The following is a 24,644-nucleotide window of genomic DNA, read 5'->3' as shown; positions in this document are numbered from 1 at the left end:
TGTTCTGATCTTGTTTGTTGTTAACACAACGCTTTGGCTGATATACCTTCCAGCCTTCTTCAGGTGTCTTAGGAAAATTTTGAACCTGGGTTCTCATTCCTAAGGTATTTTTCGATGTTGTTGTTATTATAATAAATCTCTGAGTGAGGTATAAGCAGTAGCTGCATGACATTGTGAAGTATATTTGCCACTTAAATGTGGCTAACCCTTAAGGGTGGATGCTACTGTAGAATGTAGCCCCAGGAGGACACCTCCTCCAGCTGGCTATTGACACACTTTCTGTGCCATATCAGTAATACATTTATATGTGTGTGTGTGTGTGTGTGTATATATATATATATATATATATATATATATATATATATATATATATATATATATATATATATATATATACACACATATGTGTTTGTGTGCATGTATATGCAGGCAGTCATGTATGTATATGTCTGTGGACGTGAGTAGGTGTACGTATCTATGTATGTTGGGACATACATACACATTGTGTATGTGTGTGCATATGTGCTTCCGTATGTGTATGTATTCATATATACATAAGTATAAGTGCACTCATATGTATGTGTGTGCAGGTATGTATATATATATATATATATATATATATATATATATAAAGTGAAGTATATTGCCACTTAAGTGGCATCCACCCCTAGGGGTCAGCCACACTTAAGTGGCAATATACTTCACTTTATCGTGCAGTTACTGTTAATACTTCATTTAGAGAATTAACATTGCTTGTTTTCACCTTTTCGATATCAGTGAAGAATTTCACTGGAAAAGTATACATAAGATTGCCAAGAATTTATCTCTCTCAGTGGCTATCGGACGCTGACGAAGGGAAATAACCCTGAAACCCGGGTCCGTTCGTGCTACAGATCATGACGAGAGGGATAACTTCCCTTGGAAAACAGGACACAGTAGTGTGTCGATAAGCCAGCTGGAGGAGATGTCCTCCTGGGGCTAAAAGCAACAGTAACATCCACCCCTAGGTGTCAGCCACACTTAAGTGGCAATATACTTCACTTTATCGTGCAGTTACTGTTAATACTTCATTTAGAGAATTAACATTGCTTATATATATATATATATATATATATATATATATATATATATATATATATATATATATATATATATGTATGTATGTATGTATGCGTGTGTATGACAGGGTCCCCCAATCCCTTACCTGGTGGTCAGTATGGAAACTAGGGATAGACAAGTGACTGGTGACAGCTTTACAAGAGAGCTGTACCAGTAAGGTGAAGATTGGCAATGAGTACAGCAAAGAATTCAGGGTAGAAGTAGGGGGTCACCAAAGATTGGTTCTAAGCCCTCTCCTGTTCATCATAGTCCTCCAGGCAATAACGGAGGAATTTAAGACAGGCTGCCTCTGGGAACTCCTCTAAGCTGATGACCTTGTTCTTATAGCTGAATCACTACCAGGACTAGAGAAGAAGTTCCAAGCGTGGAAGCAAGGTCTAAAATGGATGCGCTTTAGATTTAACCTAGCAAAAACCAGGGTCATAGTTTTGTGTGTGGTAGATACACAGGTACAATGAACACTGAAAATGTACAGAAAATAGTCTCCATCAACTGCCATGGGAGTAAGCTAGAGGTAGTAGATAACTTCCATTACTTAGGTGATCAAGTTAGTAGCAGAGGTGGATGCTTTGAGAGCATGGCTGTCAGAATAAGATTAGGCTAGGCAAAGTTTAGAAAGCTCCTGTCTCCACTGGCAACAAAGGGACTTTCTCTCAGAGTAAAAGGCAGATTGTATGATGCCTGTGTGTGAACAGCTATACTACATGGGAGTGAAACCTGGGCTGTCACAGCCAAGGAGATACATAGGCCTGAAAGAAATGAAACCAGTATGCTTTGCTGGATGTGCAATGTCAGTGTGCATGTTCGACTGAGTGTAAGCATCTTGAGAGAAAAGTTAGGCAAAAGAGGCATCAGATGTGGTGTGCAAGAGAGACAAATGTGCTGGTATGGTCATGTGATGCGTATGGACGAGGACAGCTGTGTAAAGAAGTGCTATCCCTAATTGTGAAGGGAACCTGTGCTAGAGGTAGATCAAGGAAGACTTGGGATGAGCCTCACGGAAGCAAAGTGGTTGAACTCCTTTTGTGTGTTAGGTTTCACAGAGGCAATAACTGGGACCTTTGGCATTATGTTGTGCTTGAGAAGAACTCTCAAGCCAAGTAAAATTGCAGTCATGGCAGATACCGGTGTCATGCAAATGGCATTTGTGCCGGTGGCGTGTAAAAACACCTTTTGAGCGTTGGACCTCACAGAGGCAATGACAGAGTCCATTTGGCATTATGCTGTGCTTGAGAAGAACCCTCAAACCAAGTAAAACCACAGTTGTGGCAGATACCAGTGTCACACAAATGGCACCCACGCCGGTGGCACATAAAAGCACCTAATTATACTCTCAGAGTGGTTGATGTTGAAGGACATGCAGCTGTAGGAACCACGCCAAAACAGACTGGCGTCTGGTGCAGCCTTCCAGCTTACCAGCCTTGGTCATACCATCCAACCCATGCCAGCATGGACAATGGATGTTAAATGATGAAGATGATATATATATATATTTATACAGGCATATATACACAAACACACTCTCATATACTGTCACACACACAGAGCTAAATATACAAATACATATTCGCACAAATACATATTCATTTACATACACACTTATTCATACACACATACACACACATATACACATACAAACACTATATGCGTACATGTATATTTGCCATCACACACATATATACTGAACATGTATATGCTGTAGTCTGCGATTTTATCATGAAGGGGAACAAAGAGCCAATGGTAAATTTTGCATTAATCTTGAGAAGTTTGCTATGGTGATGAGGCAATGGGTTGTGTAGCACAGGTGCTTCAAATGTGGAAGAATGTCCCTGGAAGACAATGAGCAATCTGGAAGACCTGCTATGAATGTTACCCCTGGAAATGTGTGTTTGAAGCGTTTGAAGGAGGACATTTGATGAAAGCAACCTGATCTGAGGAGCATGAAAAATAGGATTTTTCATGACAATAATTATTTATTGGTGTTGAAGGTTTTAGGCTTTTCCCGTATCAAAGTTCCGTAGGTTGAAAAAAAAATTTTTTTCTTAATTTTTCTTTTCAGTTTTATATGTGTGTGTGTGTGTGTGTGTGTGTGTGTGCATATATATGTGTGTGTGTGTGTATGTATATATGTGTATATATATATATGTGTGTATATATATATATGTATATATATATGTATATATAAGTATATATACATGTGTATATATATATATAATATATATATATATATATATATATATATATATATATATATATATATATATAAATATGTATATATATATATATATATATATATATATATATATATATATGTATATATAAGTATATATATATATGTATATATATATGTGTATATGTATGTATATCCATATCTATAAAAGCCGAGATGTGTGTGTGTGTTTGTACGTGAATGTAGTTTATGCACGTCCACAAATTAGCACGCATGTCGCTCCAATTTTAGGAGATTCGTCATGACCCTATGTGCAATTTCGTCAACTTTTTCTCTTAGAGGCACCCGCGTATACCTGTAAAAATCGATTTTCAACCATAACTTTTACCAATTTCGAAGTTTGCGCCTGAAGGAGAGAGAGAGAGAGAGAGAGAGAGAGAGAAATTGTATGTTTGTAAGAGGGAGGGTGAAGGAGAGTTACACATTGTTTGCCAGCGTCTAACAAAAAAAAGTAAAGAAAAAAAGTAGGAGAGGGTGCTATTTCTTAACAGTTGTGTGGTAAGCAGCAAACAACAAGCAAAAAGAAAAAAATACCATCTCTCTCTCTCCCTTACACACACATGCTAGTTATCTCTCTTTCTTTCTTTCTTTCTTTCTTTCTTTCTTTCTTTCTTTCTTTCTTTCTCTCTCTCCTTCTCTCACACACACAGCAACATTACACACAAAACACATGTTGCCAAAAAGAAATAGACGCTATCTTTTTATAGTGAGTATGCAAGACAGAGAGTGTGGTGTGTATGTGAAGTTCTTTTGTTAGTGTGAGAGAGCATTATGTGTGTGTGTAATCTTGCTGTGTGTGTGAGACAGGGAGAGAGAGAAAGAAAGAAAGAGAGATAACTGGCATGTGTGTAAGGGAGGGGGAGAGAGAGAGAGAGAAGGTGAGAGATAACTGGCATGTGTGCAAGGGAGGGAGAGCGAGAAGGTAAGAGATAATTGGCATGTGTGTAAGGGAGAGAGAGAGATAGAGAGGGACATCGTGCTCTCTCTATCTCTTTCGCGTTCTTTCCCACTTCCCTAACCCAACACTTTTTATGGAAACTGCCGAATTGATGTAAACAAACCCATGTGGTCTGATTTTCAGGTTTCTAGGTATTGTACCGTAAATCGCCATTTCCAAAATATATTTATTTTAAATCATTTATCCGTATATATATGTAAGGCAAGATGTGTGTGTGTGTGTGTTTTGTTGATATACGGGCAACACACACACACACACATACGAACATGTATGCGTACAAAAAATATGTATGCAATTGGTGTACATACGTGCGTGTGTGTATGCGTGTGTTGCTCATATATATATATATATATATATATATATATATATATATATATATATATATATATTTGTTCATATGATGATATCTCCACAATGTGTTGATGATGAGAAAAACATGTAATCGTTACCAACATAGCAAGAGATTTCACCGCAAAGAGTCTGAAGTAGACTCCTTAAGGATCGTTCTACTTGGTTATATATCCAAAATTTTAAATTTAAACGAGAGTTTTGATGCTGATATCCATTATTATTGAAATTTATTCCTATGTCAACATTTCTGTATAAGTATATTTAACTGTCAAATTCAAGTCAAACATATAAATTGCCTTACACATCTTCAGGGAAAAAAGGTTAAGAACAAAAGGTAAACACCAAAACATCATCTCTATGTCCACTCCATATTCAAATTTCTCCTTAAATATATATATATATATATATATATATATATTATTATAAAATCCGGTAATTAATCATATATTAATTAATATCGATTAATTATCAGGAGGCCAGCACATCTAAAGAATCAAAGAGATTCAGAAATAGTATCTGCAATCTCAGGGGATTAAGGTACATTTAAAAAAAATAACGTTGACCACTAACGTGGACAATTAATGCGCTAGAAATAGATCACATCTTGTGTCTATTAAGACCTAAATTGTTCTCAACATGAAATATAGCAGCATAGCAAAACGTGAGCGGGCAAGACATTTAAAATCACCTAAAAAAGCATTCTTAAGCAGGATCCGGTTTCGGATTTAACAAATCTTACCATTTGTCTATTCCTCTTCAGCCTGATTTGTAATGTAACCGCAATCATCAGAATCGTATACAGAGTTGCCCACCGCCATGGGTGCGCGTGCATATGGTTCTGCTAATTACAGCTTAATGGTAAAATTCAAAGGTCTTCGTTTTGGTGCGCTAATTCCAGGAATATATCTGCAGAAAATATTTACTGCGTCGTATATATTCAGTATGAGAACATGGGTAATGGGTAAAATATTATAAAATCCGGTAATTAATCATATATTAATAAATATCGATTAATTATCAGGAGGCCAGCACATCTAAAGAATCAAAGAGATTCAGAAATAGTATCTGCAATCTCAGGGGATTAAGGTACATTTAAAAAAAATAACGTTGACCACTAACGTGGACAATTAATGCGCTAGAAATAGATCACATCTTGTGTCTATTAAGACCTAAATTGTTCTCAACATGAAATATAGCAGCATACCAAAGCGTGAGCGGGCAAGACATTTAAAATCACCTAAAAAAGCATTCTTAAAAAGGAACCGGTTTCGGATTTAACAAATCTTACCATTTGTCTATTCCTCTTCAGCCTGATTTGTAAGGATGATAAATTGAAAATTAATTCAATTTAAAACCAAGTGGCCTAGGATATAAAAAATCTGAAAATTCAGAAAAAATTGTATTACATGTGTATAAGAGATGACCACTAGGTGGACATCCAATATGCTAGAAAGAGGTCATCAACGACCCAACCACAAAGAAAAATAATGTTCTTCAGAAAAATTTCGCAAAATGCCAGAACAGGACAAAATGAGAAATATACAGAATAAAGAATTATCTATGGCCTGCTGCAGTTTCGAACATTAACGTTTTACTTGCGTAACATCCATGTTCTCGTATATATATATATATATATATATATATATATATATATATATATATATATACACTTAAGACTTAGTTGTGATCTGAACAGAACCGCTTCTGACACAGAGAATCGGGAGCCCTTTTGATCATTCTATTTTCCTTGCTGGAAGGGTTCCTAACCCATGGGAAAAGAGGGGTTAGATGATGGTGATGGTGGTGCTTTCAAAGGGCTGGCATGTGTAACTTGATCACCTCTGCCAATCAAACTCCCAACCCATGCGCTCCAGTTGCAACACTGATTCTGCCCAAATTTGACATCATGTTACTTAGTTTGGTTTGAAATAAAGAACTTGATTAGCTTAATAATCCCAACTTAATCCCGGGCAAAGCCGAGCTATACTGCTAGTGTATATATATGTATATATATGTGTGTGTATATGTGTATATATATGTGTATATGTATATATGTTTGTATTTATATGTATATCATCATCATCATCATCATCATCATCGTTTAACGTCCGCTTTCCATGCTAGCATGGTTTGGACGATTTGACTGAGGACTGGTGAAACCGGATGGCAACACCAGGCTCCAGTCTGATTTGGCAGAGTTTCTACAGCTGGATGCCCTTCCTAACGCCAACCACTCAGAGAGTGTAGTGGGTGCTTTTACGTGTCACCCGCACGAAAACGGCCACGCTCGAAATGGTGTCTTTTATGTGCCACCGGCACAAGCCAGTCCAGGGGCACTGGCAACGATCTCGCTCGAAAATCCTACAGGAGCCAGTCAGGCGGTACTGGCAACGGCCACGCTCAAAATGGTGCATCTCATGTGCCACCCGCACAAGAACCAGTCCAGGGGCACTGGCAACGATCTTACTTGACTTGCTGGGTCTTCTCACGCACAGCACATTTCCAAAGGTCTCGGTCAGTAGTCATCGCCTCGGTGAGGCCCAATGTACGAAGGTCTTGCCTCACCACCTCAGCCCAGGTCTTCCTGGGCCTACCTCTTCCACGGGTTCCCTCAACTGTTAGGGTGTGGCACTTTTTCACGCAGCTATCCTCCTCCATTCTCACCACATGTCCATACCAGCGCAATCGTCTCTCTTGCACGCCACAACTGATGCTTCTAATGTTCAGCTTTTCTCTCAAGATACTTACACTCTGACGGGTATTCACATTGACATTACACATCCAACGGAGCATACTGGCTTCATTAATTTGCGAGCTTACGTATGTCCTCAGCAGTTACAGCCCATGTTTCACTGCCATGTAGCATGGTTGTTCGTACGCATGCGTCATACAGTCTGCCTTTTACTCTGAGTGAGAGTCCCTTTGTCGCCAGCAGGGGTAAGAGCTCTCTAAACTTTGCCCAGGCTATTCTTATTCTAGCAGCTACACTTTCAGCGCACCCACCCCCACTACTAACTTGGTCGCCCAGATAGCGGAAGCTATCGACTACCTCTAGTTTTTCACCCTGGAATGAGATAGAAGTTGTTTCCTGTTTGTTTACAGTCTTTATTGCACCTGAACATCTGCCACAAACAAAAACTAACTTGCTAGTTAACCTGCCTTTGATGTTGCTGCACCTCTTATGTGTCCATAGCTTGCACCGGGTACATCTTATAGAGTTACTACCTACTCCTTTTCTACATACTGAGCAGGGCCATCTACCTGAAGGGGTTTGTGTTTTATCTACCTTCCTACTTATTAGGATTTTGGTTTTAGCTAGGTTGACTCTAAGGCCCTTCAATTCTAGATCTTGCTTCCACACCTTTGTGTATCACCTGGTTCGTAATACGGGTGACTAGGCTATAGCCAACACTGCCAGATATTTTGAGCATCTCTGCAGTGATTCCTGATGGGCCGGGGGCTTTCCCGGTCTTCATACTCTTAATTGCTTTATCTACCCTGGTACTATCAACTCGGATAGCTGGTCCCTCTATTGGGTCGACATACGGCAGGCTCTCTTTCTCCCATTCATTCTCTTTATTAAGCAATCTATCATAGTGGCATCTCCAGACCTCTTTCTTTGCATCCTCATTTACTGCAAGCGTACCATCATCCATGCGAACACATTTCTCTCCTACAACATCACTATTCTCTCTCCTACACTGTCTTGCAACACGAAATACTTCGAGTCTTTGGTCCTCACGGCGCAGAACGTTGGCAAATCTTTCCTTATCTGCTTCCCCTCTGGCTAAATAAACCTGTCGCCTAGCCTCCCTTCTGGCACATTGGTACAATTCCCTGCTACCACCGTTCTTCCAGTCCTTCCAAGCCTGTTTCTTTTGTCTAATAGCCCTGTCTACCTCCTTGTTCCACCACCACGTTACTCTGGATCGGGAGGGGACCTTACACCACCCACAAATCTGGTCGGTGGCTTTCAACAGGTTGTCCCGCAGAAATCTCCAATTGTCTTCCACGTTGTATGATGCTATATCCCCTTCTATTTCGTTAAATGCTTCAAGTAACTTGTCTCTAAGTCTCTGTCCGTTTGCAGGGTCTTTAAGCTTCCACACCCTTCTCCTCCAAGCCTGTCTAATTCTGGGCACCCATTTTGCCTTGATCCCAAAGTCGCTAACTACTAATCTATGTTGTGGGGTACATTCTTCGCCAGGGTAGGTTTTGGCATTTATAAGCCGTCCTCTTTCCCTATTTCTGGCGAGGATGTAGTCGATTTGGCTAGAGTTTCTGCCGGAGCGGTAGGTGACTAGGTGACTGGCAGGTTTCCTGAAGTTGGTATTGCAGACCATAAGATCAGTTGCATCACAGAACTCCAGCAGTCTGGTTCCCTCCTCGTTGCGGGAACCGAAGCCATAGCCTCCATGTATGCCATGGAAGCCTCCAGCACGACGTCCGACATGACCGTTGAAGTCTCCAGCCACAAAGAGAAGGTCCCTGTCACTCGTCGACGAGGTAGTTTGCAAGAGGGTGTCATAGAATTGGTCTTTCAGACCATCTGGTAGCCCCGGTTGAGGTGCATAGGCTGAGATGACAGTAGCTAATCTATGATGAAGCACTAGTCTGATCTTAAGTACTCTGTCACTTACTCTAACGACCTCGATTACCTTATCCACCCATTTCTCCGCTAGAAGTATTCCTACGCCCCCGACCCCGTCAGTGTTCCCTGCCCAGAAAATCTTGTACCTGTGTTCTTTGCCTGTGAGGAACCTCGCAGAACCTCCTCTCCATCTTACTTCCTGGATGCAGCACATATCTACGCGTCTCCGTTCAAGCATCTCAACAATTTCACCAGATCTACCTTTCAGCGTGCCGACGTTGAGAGTGCCAATCCTAACAGTATGGGTGTTGGGGGTGTGGGCCTGTAACCTGGGAAGGGGAAAAGCAGTGTCGTGTACCTGATATACGTATATATTTTTCTATGTATATATATATATATATATATATATATATATGCATGTATGTGTATATTTATATGTATATATATATATATATATATGTATATATATATATATATATATATATATATATATATATAAGCAATGTTAATTCTCTAAATGAAGTATTGACAGTAACTGCACGATAAAGTGTAGTATATTGCCACTTAAGTGTGGCTGACCCCTAGGGGTGGATGTTACTGTTGCTTTTAGCGCCAGGAGGACATCTCCTCCAGCTGGTTTATCGACACACGACTGTGTCCTGTTTGCCAATGGAAGTTATCCCTCTCACCATGATCTGTAGCACGAACGGATCCGGATTTCAGCGTTATTTCCCTTCGTCGGCGTTCGACAGCCACTGACCTTGGTGAGAGAGACAAAATCCTGGCAATCTTATATCTACTTTTCCAGTGAAATTCTTCACTGATATCGAAAAGGTGAAAACAAGTAATGTTAATTCTCTAAATGAAGTATTAACAGTAACTCCTGGGGCTAAAAGCAACAGTAACATCCACCCCTAGGGGTCAGCCACACTAAAGTGGCAATATACTACACTTTATCGTGCAGTTACTGTTAATACTTCAGATCTAAGCACTGGCATCTCATAGATTATATTTTGATTAGGAAATGTGATATGAGAGGAGCAGAGAGCTGGACTGACCATCATCTACTGCATGGCAAAATAGATTTTTCGATAAAACCTAAAAACTGACCTAAAAACTTTAAATTATCAAGCAACTTGCAAAGATTCCATGACGCTATAGAAAGTATTAATCTTGACCCAAACAATCTATGGGAAGATTTCAAAACAAAAGTATTTCAGGCTGCAAATTCGTCAGTGGGGTTTAAATCTCATAAATCCAGAGATTGGTTCTCAGATAGAACAGCAGAAATTCATGATCTACTATATATCTACATATATAATATTTATGTAAAATATATATATATATTACATATATATGTAATATTTATGTAATATATGTTGTTGTTCGTCCGTCGGAACGACGAGGACCATCTGATCATCCTAGAGGGGGGTGGGGAGGTCATCATCAGTGAGTGCGGAGATGGCTGATAAGCCCAATCCGCACTTGAAAAGATCTGCTGCAGTAGAGACAGGGAATGGTAGCAGGTGCCGGGGGCTTCAAAGCATTGTTCTTTCTGTTCTGCCTGCGCTTCTCTGCAGCAGCTTTCCTGTCACTTTCATATTGGCGGGTACCGTTGTGAACAGCGGCCCACCACTTGGTCCTATCTAAAGCTGTCTGCTCCCATGATGACGGGTCAATGTTGAAGGCCTTCAGTGATACCTTTAGGCTGTCTTTAAACCTTTTCCTCTGGCCACCATGGGAGTGCTTGCCATGCTGGAGCTCACCAAACAGAAGCTTCTTGGGTATTCTGTAGTCTGGCTTGCCGGCTACATGACCAGCCCAGTGAAGCTGTGTTTTCATCAGGATGGTAGGGATGCTTGGGAGCCTGGCACAAGTGAGGACTTCTGTGTCTGGTATCCTTTCCTGCCAGCTTATGCGAAGTAGTTTCCTCAGCCCGGTGGTGTGGAAGTGATTTAGCTTTTTGGCGTGGCGTTGATAGACGGTCCACGACTCACATCCATATAGTAGGGTGATGAGTATGACAGCTTTCTAGACCTTGATCTTTGTCATGGAGGTGATGCCTCTTCTCTCCCATACATTCTTGTGGAGTCTACCAAAGGCAGCATTTGCTTTGGCGAGTCTGGTGCTGATCTCATCGTCAATGACTACATTGCGGGAAAGCGTACTGCCAAGGTAGATGAATTTGTCAACCGCATTGAGTCTTTGCCCGTTGATAGAATTGTTGGGTTCTACATATGGTTTTCCTGGAGCGGGTCGGTGCATCACCTCGGTCTTCTTGATACTGATTATGAAACCAAAGTTGTCACAGGCTTCCGAGAATATGCCTGCATTGCGTTGCATGTCCGCCTCAGAGGTAGCTTTTAGGGCACAGTCATCAGCAAACAGGAAGTCATTGATAGTGTCTGTTGTAACCTTGTATTTTGCTCGTACCCTCCTGAGGTTGAAAACTGATCCATCAAATCTGTACCTGATTCCAATGTCCACATCAGCATCTCTTTAGGACAGCACTACTCACCCCCGTGGCATGGGGAACGGGCTAGAAAAGGTGCCCCAAAATCTGCCTGCTCCACTACTATACCCTGGCTGGCTTACCGTGGTCAGCGGGGACCCTACTAATGCGGTCGAAAAACAAAGATACCTATCAAGATTGTGACGTGGAACGTTCGTTACACTCTTGGACAGAAATGACTCAGACAGACCACAAAGACGCACTGCACTCATTGCAAGCGAACTTGCCAGGTACAACATTGACATTGTTGCTTTAAGTGAAACGAGACTAGCAGGTGAAGGTGAACTTAGTGAAAGAGGTCAAGGTTACACCTTCTTTTGGAGTGGCAGAGGACCTGAGGAGAGACGTGAGGCTGGAATTGGTTTTACAGTGAAAAATGCGCTTGTGAGCAAACTGGCTGGACCCCCAAAAGGATTGAATGACTGACTAATGACACTGAGACTCCCTCTCTCCAATGGGAAGAAGTCCTCCACCCTTGTCAGTGCTTACGCCCCTACCATGACAAACCCCGATGAGGTCAAAGATAAGTCCTATGAAGACTTGAACACCGTCATAAGTGCAACACCAAATTCAGACAAGCTCATCATCCTTGGTGACATTAACGCAAGAGTAGGCTGTGACAGTGCCACCTGGAAAGGTGTGATAGGAAAGCATGGTGTTGGAAAATGCAATAGTAATGGCCTTCTCCTCCTCCAAACCTGCTCTGAGCATAACCTGCTGATAACAAACACTGTGTTTCGTCTCCCTATCCGCAACAGGACCTCATAGATGCATCCTCGCTCGAAACACTGGCATCTAATTGACTATGTCATCATCAGGAAAAGGGACAGGCGGGACATACGTATCACTAGGGCCATGTGTGGAGCTGAGTGCTGGACAGACCACCACCTCATAGTTGCTAAGCTCAATCTGCATATCCAACCAAAGAGAAGACCCCAAGGAAAGAAAGCACCAAAATGACTGAATGTCAACAAGCTGAAAACAGAAACTATCCAGAAATCTTTCTCTGAAACTTTGGCAGAACGCCTTGAACCTATTGCGATAGGCAGTCAAGACATGGAAGCAGCATGGGAAGCAATCCGCAAGACCGTGTACAACACAGCTATGGAGTGCCTTGGGCCAATCTCCAGGAAACACAAAGACTGGTTTGATGAAAACAGCACAGATTACTCAGTTGCTAGAAGAAAAGCGTTCTGCGTACAAAGCCCATATTGAAGATCCATCCTCCAAACCAAAAAAGGACACATAGAAAAGTTTGTGTAGCAACATTCAGATGAATCTCAGACAGATACATGATTCCTCGCTAAGCAAGAAAGCAGAAGAGATTCAAGGCTACACAGATAGGAACGACATGAAAAACTTTTATGATGGTCTTAAGGAAATTTATGGTCCAACCTCATCTGGATCATCACCTCTCCTTGGTGTGGATAGATCCACTCTCCTCACCGACAAAGACATGATCCTGGGAAGGTGGGCAGAGCATTTTAAAAGTGTACTAAACCGTCCCTCTACCATCAATGATGAGGCCATTGACCACCTCCCCCAAATTACTGTAAACAAGGAAATGAATGAACTCCCAACCCTCGAAGAGATTGAGAAAGCAATCTGCCTGTTGTCCACCGGGAAAGCGCCCGGCTCAGACTCTATTCCAGCTGAGATCTATAAAGAGGGTGGCAGGACCTTGACTAAGAAACTCCATCAGCTTTTCCACCTCATCTGAACACCTTTTGTCTTGAAACCAAAGATGGTCATTTTTCTTCTAGTGCTGACTTGCAGTAGATCTCATTTCTTATTGTTTGGTTTGGGTTTAAAATTTTAAAGTGGACTAAACCTTTCATATCCCACCATACAGATAACAACACCTTGTGTGGGTGAAGACCTTCTTTAGCCTAGGGTGCCAGTGTTTTTACTTTCCCTATTCACTGTCTTTGGTGCTTGACGTTTCTATACAAAATCCACTTATTATCACTAGTCACTATTCATTCCAAAAAAGGTTCATTTGTGAGCAAAGAAGAGCACACATTCACTCTCTGCATGCGATTAGATTTGGAAAGTTTGTGAGGAACCAATTGACCCAATTTGCTGACTTTTCTGATGGCACACAGGTGTCGATGAATGGTTGAATGACCAAATCCAAGCCTCGCTTCTAGTTCTTCAATAGTTATGATGGGATTTTGTTCCACTAGGGTTTGTAGAGCATCCTCGTTGAGCTCTACAGATCCTCCAGGATGATGCTTGTCTTCAACGCTGTAGTTTCCAATACATTTACATATACATATATATATATATATATATATATATATATATATATATATATATATATATATATATATATATATATATGTATGTATGTATGCATGTATGTATGTATGTATGTATGTATGTATATATATATGTACATATATATGTGTGTGTGTGTGTATAAATATATATATGTATAATATTTGAGTGTGTGTTTGTATATATGTATGTGAGTGTGTGAGTTTATCTATGCTCCCTCTTGGGCTGTGCTAGGTACCACTGCTGGTATTGTGTTATATAATATATCTTCTACATCTCAAAGTTTCTCTGTCTGTTTTCCTGCCCTTTGATTAATATGATAAAAATTACAAATAAAATAATCATTTCCCCCTTTAAGAAAAAAAAAAAAAAATCAAGTTGAAAATATCGATTTGTGGTGGCGAACTTCAAAGAGTCAACGCAGCTACCATTGCCCATCCTTTTTCCTTTGTTTCTTTTTCTTTCCCTTAATCATGTATACAACTTTCAGAGTGCTGTGGTCTGCAAGATAGAAATTCTCCCTATATTTTTATGGGATAATTTTTGATCACAGGTATTTGATTTTTTCTTAAAGGGGAAAATTACTATTTAATTTAAAGTGAAATATTAGTCTTTATCATCTGAATCAAAAGGCAGATAAATAGACCGAGAGATTATTTCTTTAAGATCAGTTGCAATGGAAGAAAACACAAGCAACAACAAATGGGATGTACCTTATAATGAAACTCTTTTAAGAGCATGCAAATGCCGCTGCAATGTCGAAATAATTGTCTCAGTGAGGCCAAGTAAGTATGTCATCGAGTACGAGCTGAAAAGAAATGACCAAGCTGCTGTTCAAATAAACAACAATAACGAAATTAGTCAATGGGTAGTTGCATCCATTTTAGTATTTTGAATCCATGAAAGAGCACCTGCAATAGTGAGACTGCAAGTTCATCTAGCAGATGAACAAAGAATATTGCTCAGAAATGATGAGGATATTTATAGCTGTCAGTGAACAGCATTGACAAAATTCTTTTCATTGTGCATCAATGATGACTTTGCAAAAACGTTACTTTATGCTGAAGTACCTATGTATTTCACTTGGAACAGTAGCAACAAAGAATGGCAAAAAAGAAAGCGAGGAAAAAAAATTGAAGGCCATTTGAACATTTTCAAAGAAGAAACACTCAGTCATGTTTATGTTGTCACACCAAAGTCAGGAGGACTGTATCATTTAAGAATTTTATTGAATGAAGTTCAAAATAGTATTTTTTCCTTTGTCGCTGCACATTGGCATTTTCAACTTGGAGTGGTTGTGACCCAACAGGTCACAGGTACATCTAGTTACATATATATTTTATACAGGCATAAACATTACCTATATGAAATATATATTATATATTCCTAACCAAATGATTTTCGGTTCAGCTCCACTATAAGTAGAAGTCGCTTGCACCTTAGACTAGTATCTTGTACTTTAACCCTAGGCTAACCAAACCCTTGTGAGATGATGTCATAGGTAGAAAATGAAAGAAGCCCATCATCCGTCCATCCATGTGTGTGTGTGGGTGTGGGTGTGTGTGTATATTCATACACGTGTTTGTGCGTAATGGTGTTTCTTTGCTTTGACATCATACCAAAGTTGTAAATGAGTATTACGATTATACAAGTGGTGTCCTTTGCTTCTAAACTTCCATGGAAACATACTTGCCCTTGGGAAAATAACATCTTGTTTGGAATCAGGTGGGCTTGACAGAAAAAAGGGTATCCTACTGTTGAGAAATTTGGTTGAATGAATTCCATCTGACCAATGCATATTTAGAAAAGTGAACTCTGATAATTATATATGTGCATGTGTATTCCCGTGGAAATGCTATAAAAAATAAAACAAAATTTAATTTTTAAATTTCTGAATAGCTTTAGGAACATTTTCCCTTCTTTTTTATTTATAGAAAAATTATATTGTAATGGATGTAAAAAGAAGTATTTGCTTCTATGCAATGAAGTCTTTTACATTGTTACAATAATGACTGTTCATAACATTTCACCTATTTTTCTTTACAGTTTTTATGTTGCATGTTTGATTGAACTCTTCAATCTAATATCCTTGTCTGCATTCTTTTGTGGAGATAAAAGTTAAATATTTCATGTTCTTTTTAATTCTTTCCTCTTAAGAAAGCTGGTTATAATTACTTTTTTTATACTTATCTTTTGCAATATTGACTTACCTTTTTTTATATCTGTTAACAGAAGCTTTGTGTGGATAATGATCCAAGCCATCATTGTGGTAGTGTGTGTGATTTGCTGCAGTCCTGTGGAGATTGCCTTATTCAGGGGCAGGGACCAATTCTGTTTAATACCTCTTTACGAAATGTTGTCCATAATGAAAAGTGCTTATGGTGTGTCAAAGAAGACAAATGTCAAAAGAGAAGTGGCAAGTATTTAAAACTTCTAATATATATGTGTTTACAAACGGATGATTTTTAACCTTTACAGGAAATTGTTAGAAATTTTTTGAAACATTTTTGCAATTGCTCTGTTATATCTGTAATCTATAAAATTGTTGGTTCACTTAATTATAATTCTTTTTATCTTCTGACTTCCTTCTCTTTGGATATGTACTTTGGTTGATGTTTCTTGAATGAGTGCAAGTCACAGACTAACAACAATATGAACAGGGAGGGGATTCCAGAATGTTCCTTCTGGAAAGAAAGGATTGGACTTTGCAGTAAATGTGGAATCTGGGGATGGGAGCAGACACAATATGGAGGATGAAAAGAGGAGTGATGAATGAGTTGGTTTGACTTGGATGGAGATAGCAAGGCAGAATGAGGAGGGCATGGCTCTTGGCCAATGTTTTGGTGTACAACTTTTCAAAATGTCATGTCTTAGACTTTGAGCTAAGCTAAACTTTGAATTTGAGTTAAGAAAAACAACTAAAATCAGCCAATGGCATGGAGTAAAATAAATCAATTCGGTGTTGACATACTAATTGAAGTGTATGTATCTATAAATGATTTCAATAATATATGTATATGTGTTTGTATATATTTATGGCGGTACCCCAGCATGGTCGCAGCCTGAAGGCTGAATCATATAAAAGAATATATGATTTTATGAGTGAATGTGTTTGAGCACGTGTGTGTGTATGTACTGATGTATGTTTATAACACTATGTGTACCTATATATGTATGTTAATTTGAGTACATATTTGTATATGTATATAATATACTAGCAGCTAATCCCAGTTTTACCTGGTCGGTTTGGATGATGTGGCTGTAAGACTTGTTCTGTATAAGCATTCGACTTGTTTGGGCACACTTACATTAAAAAACAATTTTAGAATGACTTTTTTCTGTCAAAACGCTAAAAATAACTGACCTACAAAGAAAAAAAAAACAACCAAAATTCAACCAAATCAAAAAATAAACCCAAATACTAAGTGAACAAGGATGAACCATCCCACTTCCATTGCACGCATGCAGACACACACAAACACGCCCTTTTACATACACACACATATATTCACACAGAGTTAAAATGCTGTTTGATTTATTTTTTCAGTGTACAATTTTCATCATCCCACTATGACAGTATGACATCATCCCTTCCTTCCTTATTCATCTCTCACCCCTTCCTTTCTCATTCATAAACACAAGTGCATTATTATAGTAGATTATCTTGGTAACCATGAGAGCTATGAAAAAAATACAAAGCCCAGCAACACCACCGGATCATTCTACACATCTGTGTAATTTTTCTTGCAATTCCACCCAGCCGTTTGACCGCGAATCCCAAGACAAGACAAAATCGCCTATGTCAAATTTATATGTATACATACATATGTGTGAAGGTGCAATGGCCCAGTGGTGAGGACAACGGACTCGCGGTCAAAGGATTGCGGTTTCGATTCCCAGACCAGGCGTTGTGAGTGTTTATTGAGCGAAAACACCTAAAGCTCCATGAGGCTTCGGCAGAGGATGGTGGCGAACCTTGCTGTACTCTTTCACCACAACTTTCTCTTACTCTTACTTCCTGTTTCTGTTGTACCTGTAATTTTCAAAGGGTCAGCCATGTCACACTGTGTCACGCTGAATATCCCCGAGAACTACGTTAAGGGAACACGTGTCTGTGGAGTGCTCAGTCACTTGCACGTTAATTTCACGAGCAGGCTGTTCCGTTGATCGGATCAACTGGAACCCTCGACGTCGTAAGCGACTGAGTGCCAACAACAGAAATGTATGTATGTATATATATATATATATATATACCGGAGTAAGCACATGCAATGTGCAACAAGGTGGAAAAAAGAGTACTCAAATACCAGAGGTAGAGTAATATGCTTTATTTAAAAGCAGCAGAAATATAACAAAAAAACCGTTACTCTGAGTTTCACGTTCCCGTTCATCGGACAGTTTTGTTAGAAATGGAGGAAGGATAACGATGCAATCGAAAGTAATATAAAATTTAAAATTTAAAACACATGGATTCGTCTGATTGGTTGCTTCAAATAAGGGCCATGGATTGGTCGTTTCAATTAACGGTCAATGATGTGTAATTCACAGACCAAATAAATTTAATACAGATTCACCCTATTAAAAAATATCGAAGAAAACCTTAAATAGAAAAATGGGCTCCAAATACATATAGATAATTAATTATATTCGAATTAACGCTTTAAAATCAAATCAATAAAATAAAGCATACGCTGCATTTAAAATAAAATAAAATAAAATAAAATAAAATACAATAGCGTGTATGTATACAAGGCTATCCACAACATATATATATATATCTTTTTGTGTATACACGGTAAGGGCATATCTACATACTTCACTCTACCCCCATCTACAATACTAAATAATATTATTCCTTTTCTTCATTACAATCTATCCTCTATTTACCTCTATCTTTGAACTTCTAATTTTTAATTTCATGTTGTTATTTTTTTTTTTGCTGATATCAATCCCTGTAGTCGTAAACATTGTCTCTAAGAACTTTTATTAAGTTTCATTTTGTTATGTTTCTCTCTATCTATACGATCTTTTATTTTCTTGGTTATTAATATATGATTTTCCTATTCATTTTATTATATTTAACTTTTTCTTATTCTAAAATTATCTACTAGTTACTTTTTAATATCTTATTAAATTTCCCTTCTCTTCTACAGAAAACTGTCTTAATAATTTCAATTAATTTTATTCTTATTCACTTCCATATTTTAAGGTTTTCTAAAAATTGACTCTCTACATTTTTGAAATGTTATGTTGAGGTATTGTTTTTAACATGGATTTCTTATAACCTGAAGAGTTAGCATTAATTTGCATTAATTTAAAAATTGCATATATATATATATATATATATATATATATATATATATATATATATATAATGAAGACATGAAAGTAAATTATTACCTTTATTGAAATATAATACAACATGGTTTATAAAATTTTTGTTAAATAAGAATATCCAGACACAGGCATGGTTGTGTGGTAAGAAGCTTGCTTCCAACCCACATGGTTTTGGGTTCACTCCCACTGTGTGACACCTTGCACAAGTGTTTACTAATATAGGCTTGGGCTGATCAAAGCCTTCTTACTACACAGCCACACCTGCACCTATATATATATATATATATATATATGAAGGTTAAGAAGGGTATTGGATTTAACTAAACCCAAAGATACAGGTAATACCGAGTAAGTGCTGTATACTGGCTAGTTATGCCCCATTCGTTGTATAAACAGGATTGGGGATTATAAGTCGTGTATTAGCATGTGTATGTATAAATAGAGAAAAGGATAAAGAGAACAATGGCAAAGTTAGAAATATATTTTGTGGATAGAGTCTTACAGCTGTTTCAGGGAAAATCCAAGGCACCCCTTCATCGGAGACAGAAATAGTAGAGGAATCGATTATTATATCTATAAGTGGAGAGTTATAGTAGGAAGTGAGAGTGAGTGTGATGCGCTGAAAAAGAAAGAAAAAACAGTACTTTGAGTGTAGCTTCATTCCAGTAGTAAGTATACATGCAAATAATCCTTGTGGGTATTTTCCGGAGATAATTGTTGTAGCAAAGGCGGATATAGCAAAGGTGGATGTATGTCATATAGAGTCCGAAGGATACTGCGTGTGGTTTGCTTAAAGGATATCCCAAATCAAGTGAGAGATGTGTGTAGGGTAAATAGGTCAAGTCTTAAGACAGAAAGGAAAGGGGAGAGAGAAGTAATTCAGGTGGTGAATGGTAGTGACAGGTTTTATGGTCAGTTAATCTGACTGGACAGAGAGAGTAAAGGAGGAAGAGGGGATAGAGGTAAAGGTTTAGTAAGGAAGAAGGAATACGAGGAGGTTTTTAGGAGAGGTAGGCTATAAGTGGTGAGGGTGTGGGTGACATTCTAAAAACAGTATTAAAGTAAAAAAAGAGAGAGAGAAAGAATTAGTAGAAACATGTTCTAAAAATAGTGCTAAACCTAATTTACGGATGGTAGAAGGGGGATCAGATGCTACTATAGTTGATTGTGGTTATCAACAAGGAGCCTGCGGGCGGTGGTGGTGTTATTGGCAAGGAAGTGTAAGGGAAGTAAATTAGGAAAAGATATATTAAGTAGTGATAAGATCAAAAAAGAAATAAATTTATTCTAAAGATGGTATAAGGTCAAATAGGTTGCCTATAGGGAGTTGTGTGATTATGTTGTGTGGTCATTTGTGCATTTGTGTCTGGTAGAATTTAAATGTATGGAAAAAACGGTGATTGCAGGTGCTAAATGCTTCATTATATCGATTAAGTAGAGTGGGAGAATTGTATTTTAAAATATGGAATGCCTCCTTTAAGCTGAGCTTGCAATTAGAGCGCTGGCCCTGGTATGGAATTCTGGAGTCTAGGATAGACCATTTAAAAGTATACTGGGTATTTGTGCTTTTGAGGTGATGAATGTGGTTAGCTAGTGTTGTAGATTTACTGTGTTTGTCATATCTAAAAGAGTGCAAATGGGCTGCATAGCGTTGTTTGAAGTTTTTAGTTGCACCTATGTATGTAGCTGTAGAGTTATGTAATATATTTCTTACAGTGCATTTATATATTACGTTGTATCTTACGCAATGCGTTTGTAGCGGGCAGATTGTCCCAGAGCGACAGTTACAAGTAGATGAGACTTGGGGGTTGTGTTCTGTGGTGGGTGAGGTATTATTGTTGGAGGATATGTTATGTGAGGATGTAGAAGAATCTACATCAATGGAATTATTGTTGTAGTTGTTTGTCCCACCATTGTTATTATTATAGGAAATGGTATTATTTTTATTGAGTATATTAGTGGGTTGGGATCTACTGTGGTTGTGTTCAAGTGCACGAGTGTTAGTGTTAGATGAACGTATATTAATGTCTATTTTGGGTATATGCATGCGCCGAGTGTTAGTGCTAGCATAGTTATGGTTGTGTAAGTTTTGGTAATAGAGTGAAAGTTTATGTTTATTAGAAGTTGCTATAATAGATTCAAAGTTAGGAGTGGTTGAATACGGCAGTTTCAAAGTGGATCTGTTGAATATAGAGTGGTATTTATGTTGTCGGGGGAAGTTAGAATCAAGTATTTTAAAGAAAGATTTAGCTAAGTTCCTAGTGTTAAGTGAAAATGGGGGAGTATACCAAAGTATAGAGCGGGCGCGCTGTTTTGTGGGGTTCTGTGTATGTTGTAATCTAAGTATTTAGGTGGAGAACAGTTGTCTACATTTTTGGTGTAGCTAACTGTTTTATACATCATAGATTTAGCCCTAGTGTTATAAGTGTGTTTTAGATTTTCCCTGAAACAGCTGTAAGACTCAATCCACAAAATATATTTCTAACTAAAAAAGAAAGCTTTACAACGAATAAACCCTTATGATGTAAATATGTTCATAATTCAAAAGACGATGAAATTAATAGGGAAAGTCTGAAGGCTGTTTTGCGTAAAATTATTAAGCATATGTAAATTTCATCCGTGTAATTGGCTATAGAAATGCTTGTGCAAAACAACTTTTTGCGCTGCCCTGATTATACATAGCAGGGTAATCCCTTTTAGCAGGAGCTAGGACGGCAATTTCTGATGAAGCAGTTGCTGGCGATCTGTTGCTACACAGTTTTGCCAGAATTCTATCAGATTGGGCAGAAGATGTTGATGCACCATTTTGCATTATGTTCAAAATAGCTTCTGGAATGTGGTGCATTACTGCAGTCTGTTGCTGTCATTTTAAACCGGTTGCTGTCTTTCCCCAGCAAACTCTCTTCTTTGGAGGCATAATCTATGTATATATTAAACAGAACAACAAAAGTTATAATAGATGGCAGTGTCGGTACTTTTCACATATCTGTAATTTTTCAGATTAACACCTGCACGATTACCCAACCCTAATCCTAACACTAACCCTAAACCCTAACCCTAACCCTAAAAACCATAACATTAATCCTAAACCTTAACCCTGACCCTAAAACCCTAACCCTAAAACCCTAACCCTAACACCCTAGTGAAAATCTTGGTAAATTTACAAAACATTGATGAGCATGAGTTATATTTTACTGAATGATTGTGTACTTGCACGTGCATGCTTTTGAGAGAGCGAGAGAGGAAGAGGTAGAGAGGGAGAGAGAAAGGAATAGGGGTAGTTAAAAGTTTTCTTATGACTGCTTCTCTTCACTGCCTATTACTTCATTAGAAATCTAAGGATGCACATAAGCACATAATAGAGAAAAATGAAACAAATATGGACGACTTGCTCCGAAACACCACCGAGTGGGGAACACTTCTCAAAAATAACCTGCAGTTGTTTCCTTCAAAATTCCTACATGCTTGAAATGTACATACATCAAGATACATTTGTACAAAATTTCATGAAAAAATATTCATTTTCCTGAAAGTTAAGAGGAATTTAATTGGAATTTCCGAATATTGTACCCCACCCCCTTCCAAAACACTTTCTACATAATAAATAATATATGCATAGAAAATTTCATAAAAAAATATTCATTTTAATGAAAGTTATGACCTTCCAAAGTTGGTGGGTACAACTCTGTAGTTATGCCATCAATGTTTTGTAAATATACCACGATGTGAATGATTGTGTTTACTTGCACGTGTATACGTTTGAGAGAGCAAGAGAGGAAGAGGGGGAGAAATGAATAGAGATTGAGAGCAATGTGTATGTTGTTGTCACAGGTCATGTATGTGTGGTTGTGTGTGTTTTTACGTATCTATGTTATGAAAAATAGGTAAAGCATACTGAGATGAAAGTTTAATCTATGACGTTGTATGTATCACTTTCTCTCTATCTCCCTCTCCTTCTTTTACTCTTACTCTCTATATTTTTATGTTGAGCGCGTGTGTAAGAATGGCGTTCCAGGTAGAAGGGATGAAATATAAAAGTTGCTAGAAACAACAGCCAAATCTCCCTTAAATCACACAAAGTAAACGGAATTTAAAAAATCTAATTACTGCACTGGAAAGTTCAGATCGAGAAAATTCCATTAATGTAAAAATTTTTACAAAAAAGTGGAAAATGTGGATTTCTATAAACTTTTAAAAAGCTTCACACAGACACACAATTTCAGCTTTATATATTAAGATATATATGTATATATATATATATATAATACAAAGAATATATATACATGTATACACACATATATGTACATACTTACATCTACATGTGTATATACATGCATATCAGGGTACAGGACGTTAGAACAATAAACTACAGACAACGGAACGAACACATAGGAAAACGGAAAGCCCCTTGGAATATCCCTTCATCAGCTGTCTCTATTCTATCCAGACGTTTCGAAGACCAGACAGGACGTACTCTAGAATAGTCTCTTCCTGAGTAGTGGATCAACCAACTACACAGAGGATTCCAAGGTGGCAAACACAAACCAAGACAGGAAAAAATGGACAGTGAAAACAACATTCAAAAGCCGTACGGCCAAACGCAAATCTGAGGTAGAACGCTAGTAGTTCGTCTTGCCTTCACAGCGGCTGGAGTGAAAAGAAAGCTGACCACAGGTCACACGAGAGCAGAGAGGATGGTGGAGGGAGGAAATGGAACAAGGAGGAAGGGACAGAAGCAGTGAAGTAGAGGCCAGGACAGAAGGGTAGATAGGAAGATAGAGGAAGACAGATAGATAAATGGATAGAGAGGATGGTGGAGGGAGGAAGGGACAGAAGGGTATAGCAGTGAAGTAGAGGCCAGGACAGAGGTATAGATAGAAAGATGGAGGAAGACAGATAGATAAATAGATAGAAAGATAGATAGATGGATAGACAGATAGATAGATAGATAGATAGATAGAAAGATAGTCACGTCAGAATAATAGTAGACTTACTTGTAAAATAGGACGTGTGCGTTCAATAATGTAATAATACAAAGAATATATATACATGTATACACACATATATGTACATACTTACATCTACACGTGTATATACATGCATATCAGGGTACAGGACGTTAGAACAATAAACTACAGACAACGGAACGAACACATAGGAAAACGGAAAGCCCCTTGGAATATCCCTTCATCAGCTGTCTCTATTCTATCCAGACGTTTCGAAGACCAGACAGGACGTACTCTAGAATAGTCTCTTCCTGAGTAGT

General features: G+C 38.4%; 1 protein-coding gene across 3 annotated transcripts in view; it reads left to right on the top strand.

Annotated features, from left to right (window-relative positions):
- The window catches only part of LOC106877988 (multiple epidermal growth factor-like domains protein 8), a 695,248-nt gene that overhangs the window by 96,904 nt on the left and 573,700 nt on the right, over nt 1-24,644 (top strand). For all 3 annotated transcript variants that reach the window (XM_089356139.1, XM_089356136.1, XM_089356146.1), the window contains exon 6: nt 16,274-16,457. In XM_089356139.1, coding sequence (XP_089212265.1) covers nt 16,274-16,457 — 184 coding nt within the window. The remainder of the gene's footprint in view (nt 1-16,273; nt 16,458-24,644) is intronic.

This window comes from Octopus bimaculoides, chromosome 1 (genome assembly GCF_046866305.1).
Source record: "Octopus bimaculoides isolate indiv1 chromosome 1, ASM4686630v1, whole genome shotgun sequence".
NCBI classification, from domain to species: domain Eukaryota; kingdom Metazoa; phylum Mollusca; class Cephalopoda; order Octopoda; family Octopodidae; genus Octopus; species Octopus bimaculoides.
The sequence above is the reverse complement of the archived record's forward strand: the minus strand, read 5'-3'. Positions and strand labels throughout refer to the sequence as shown.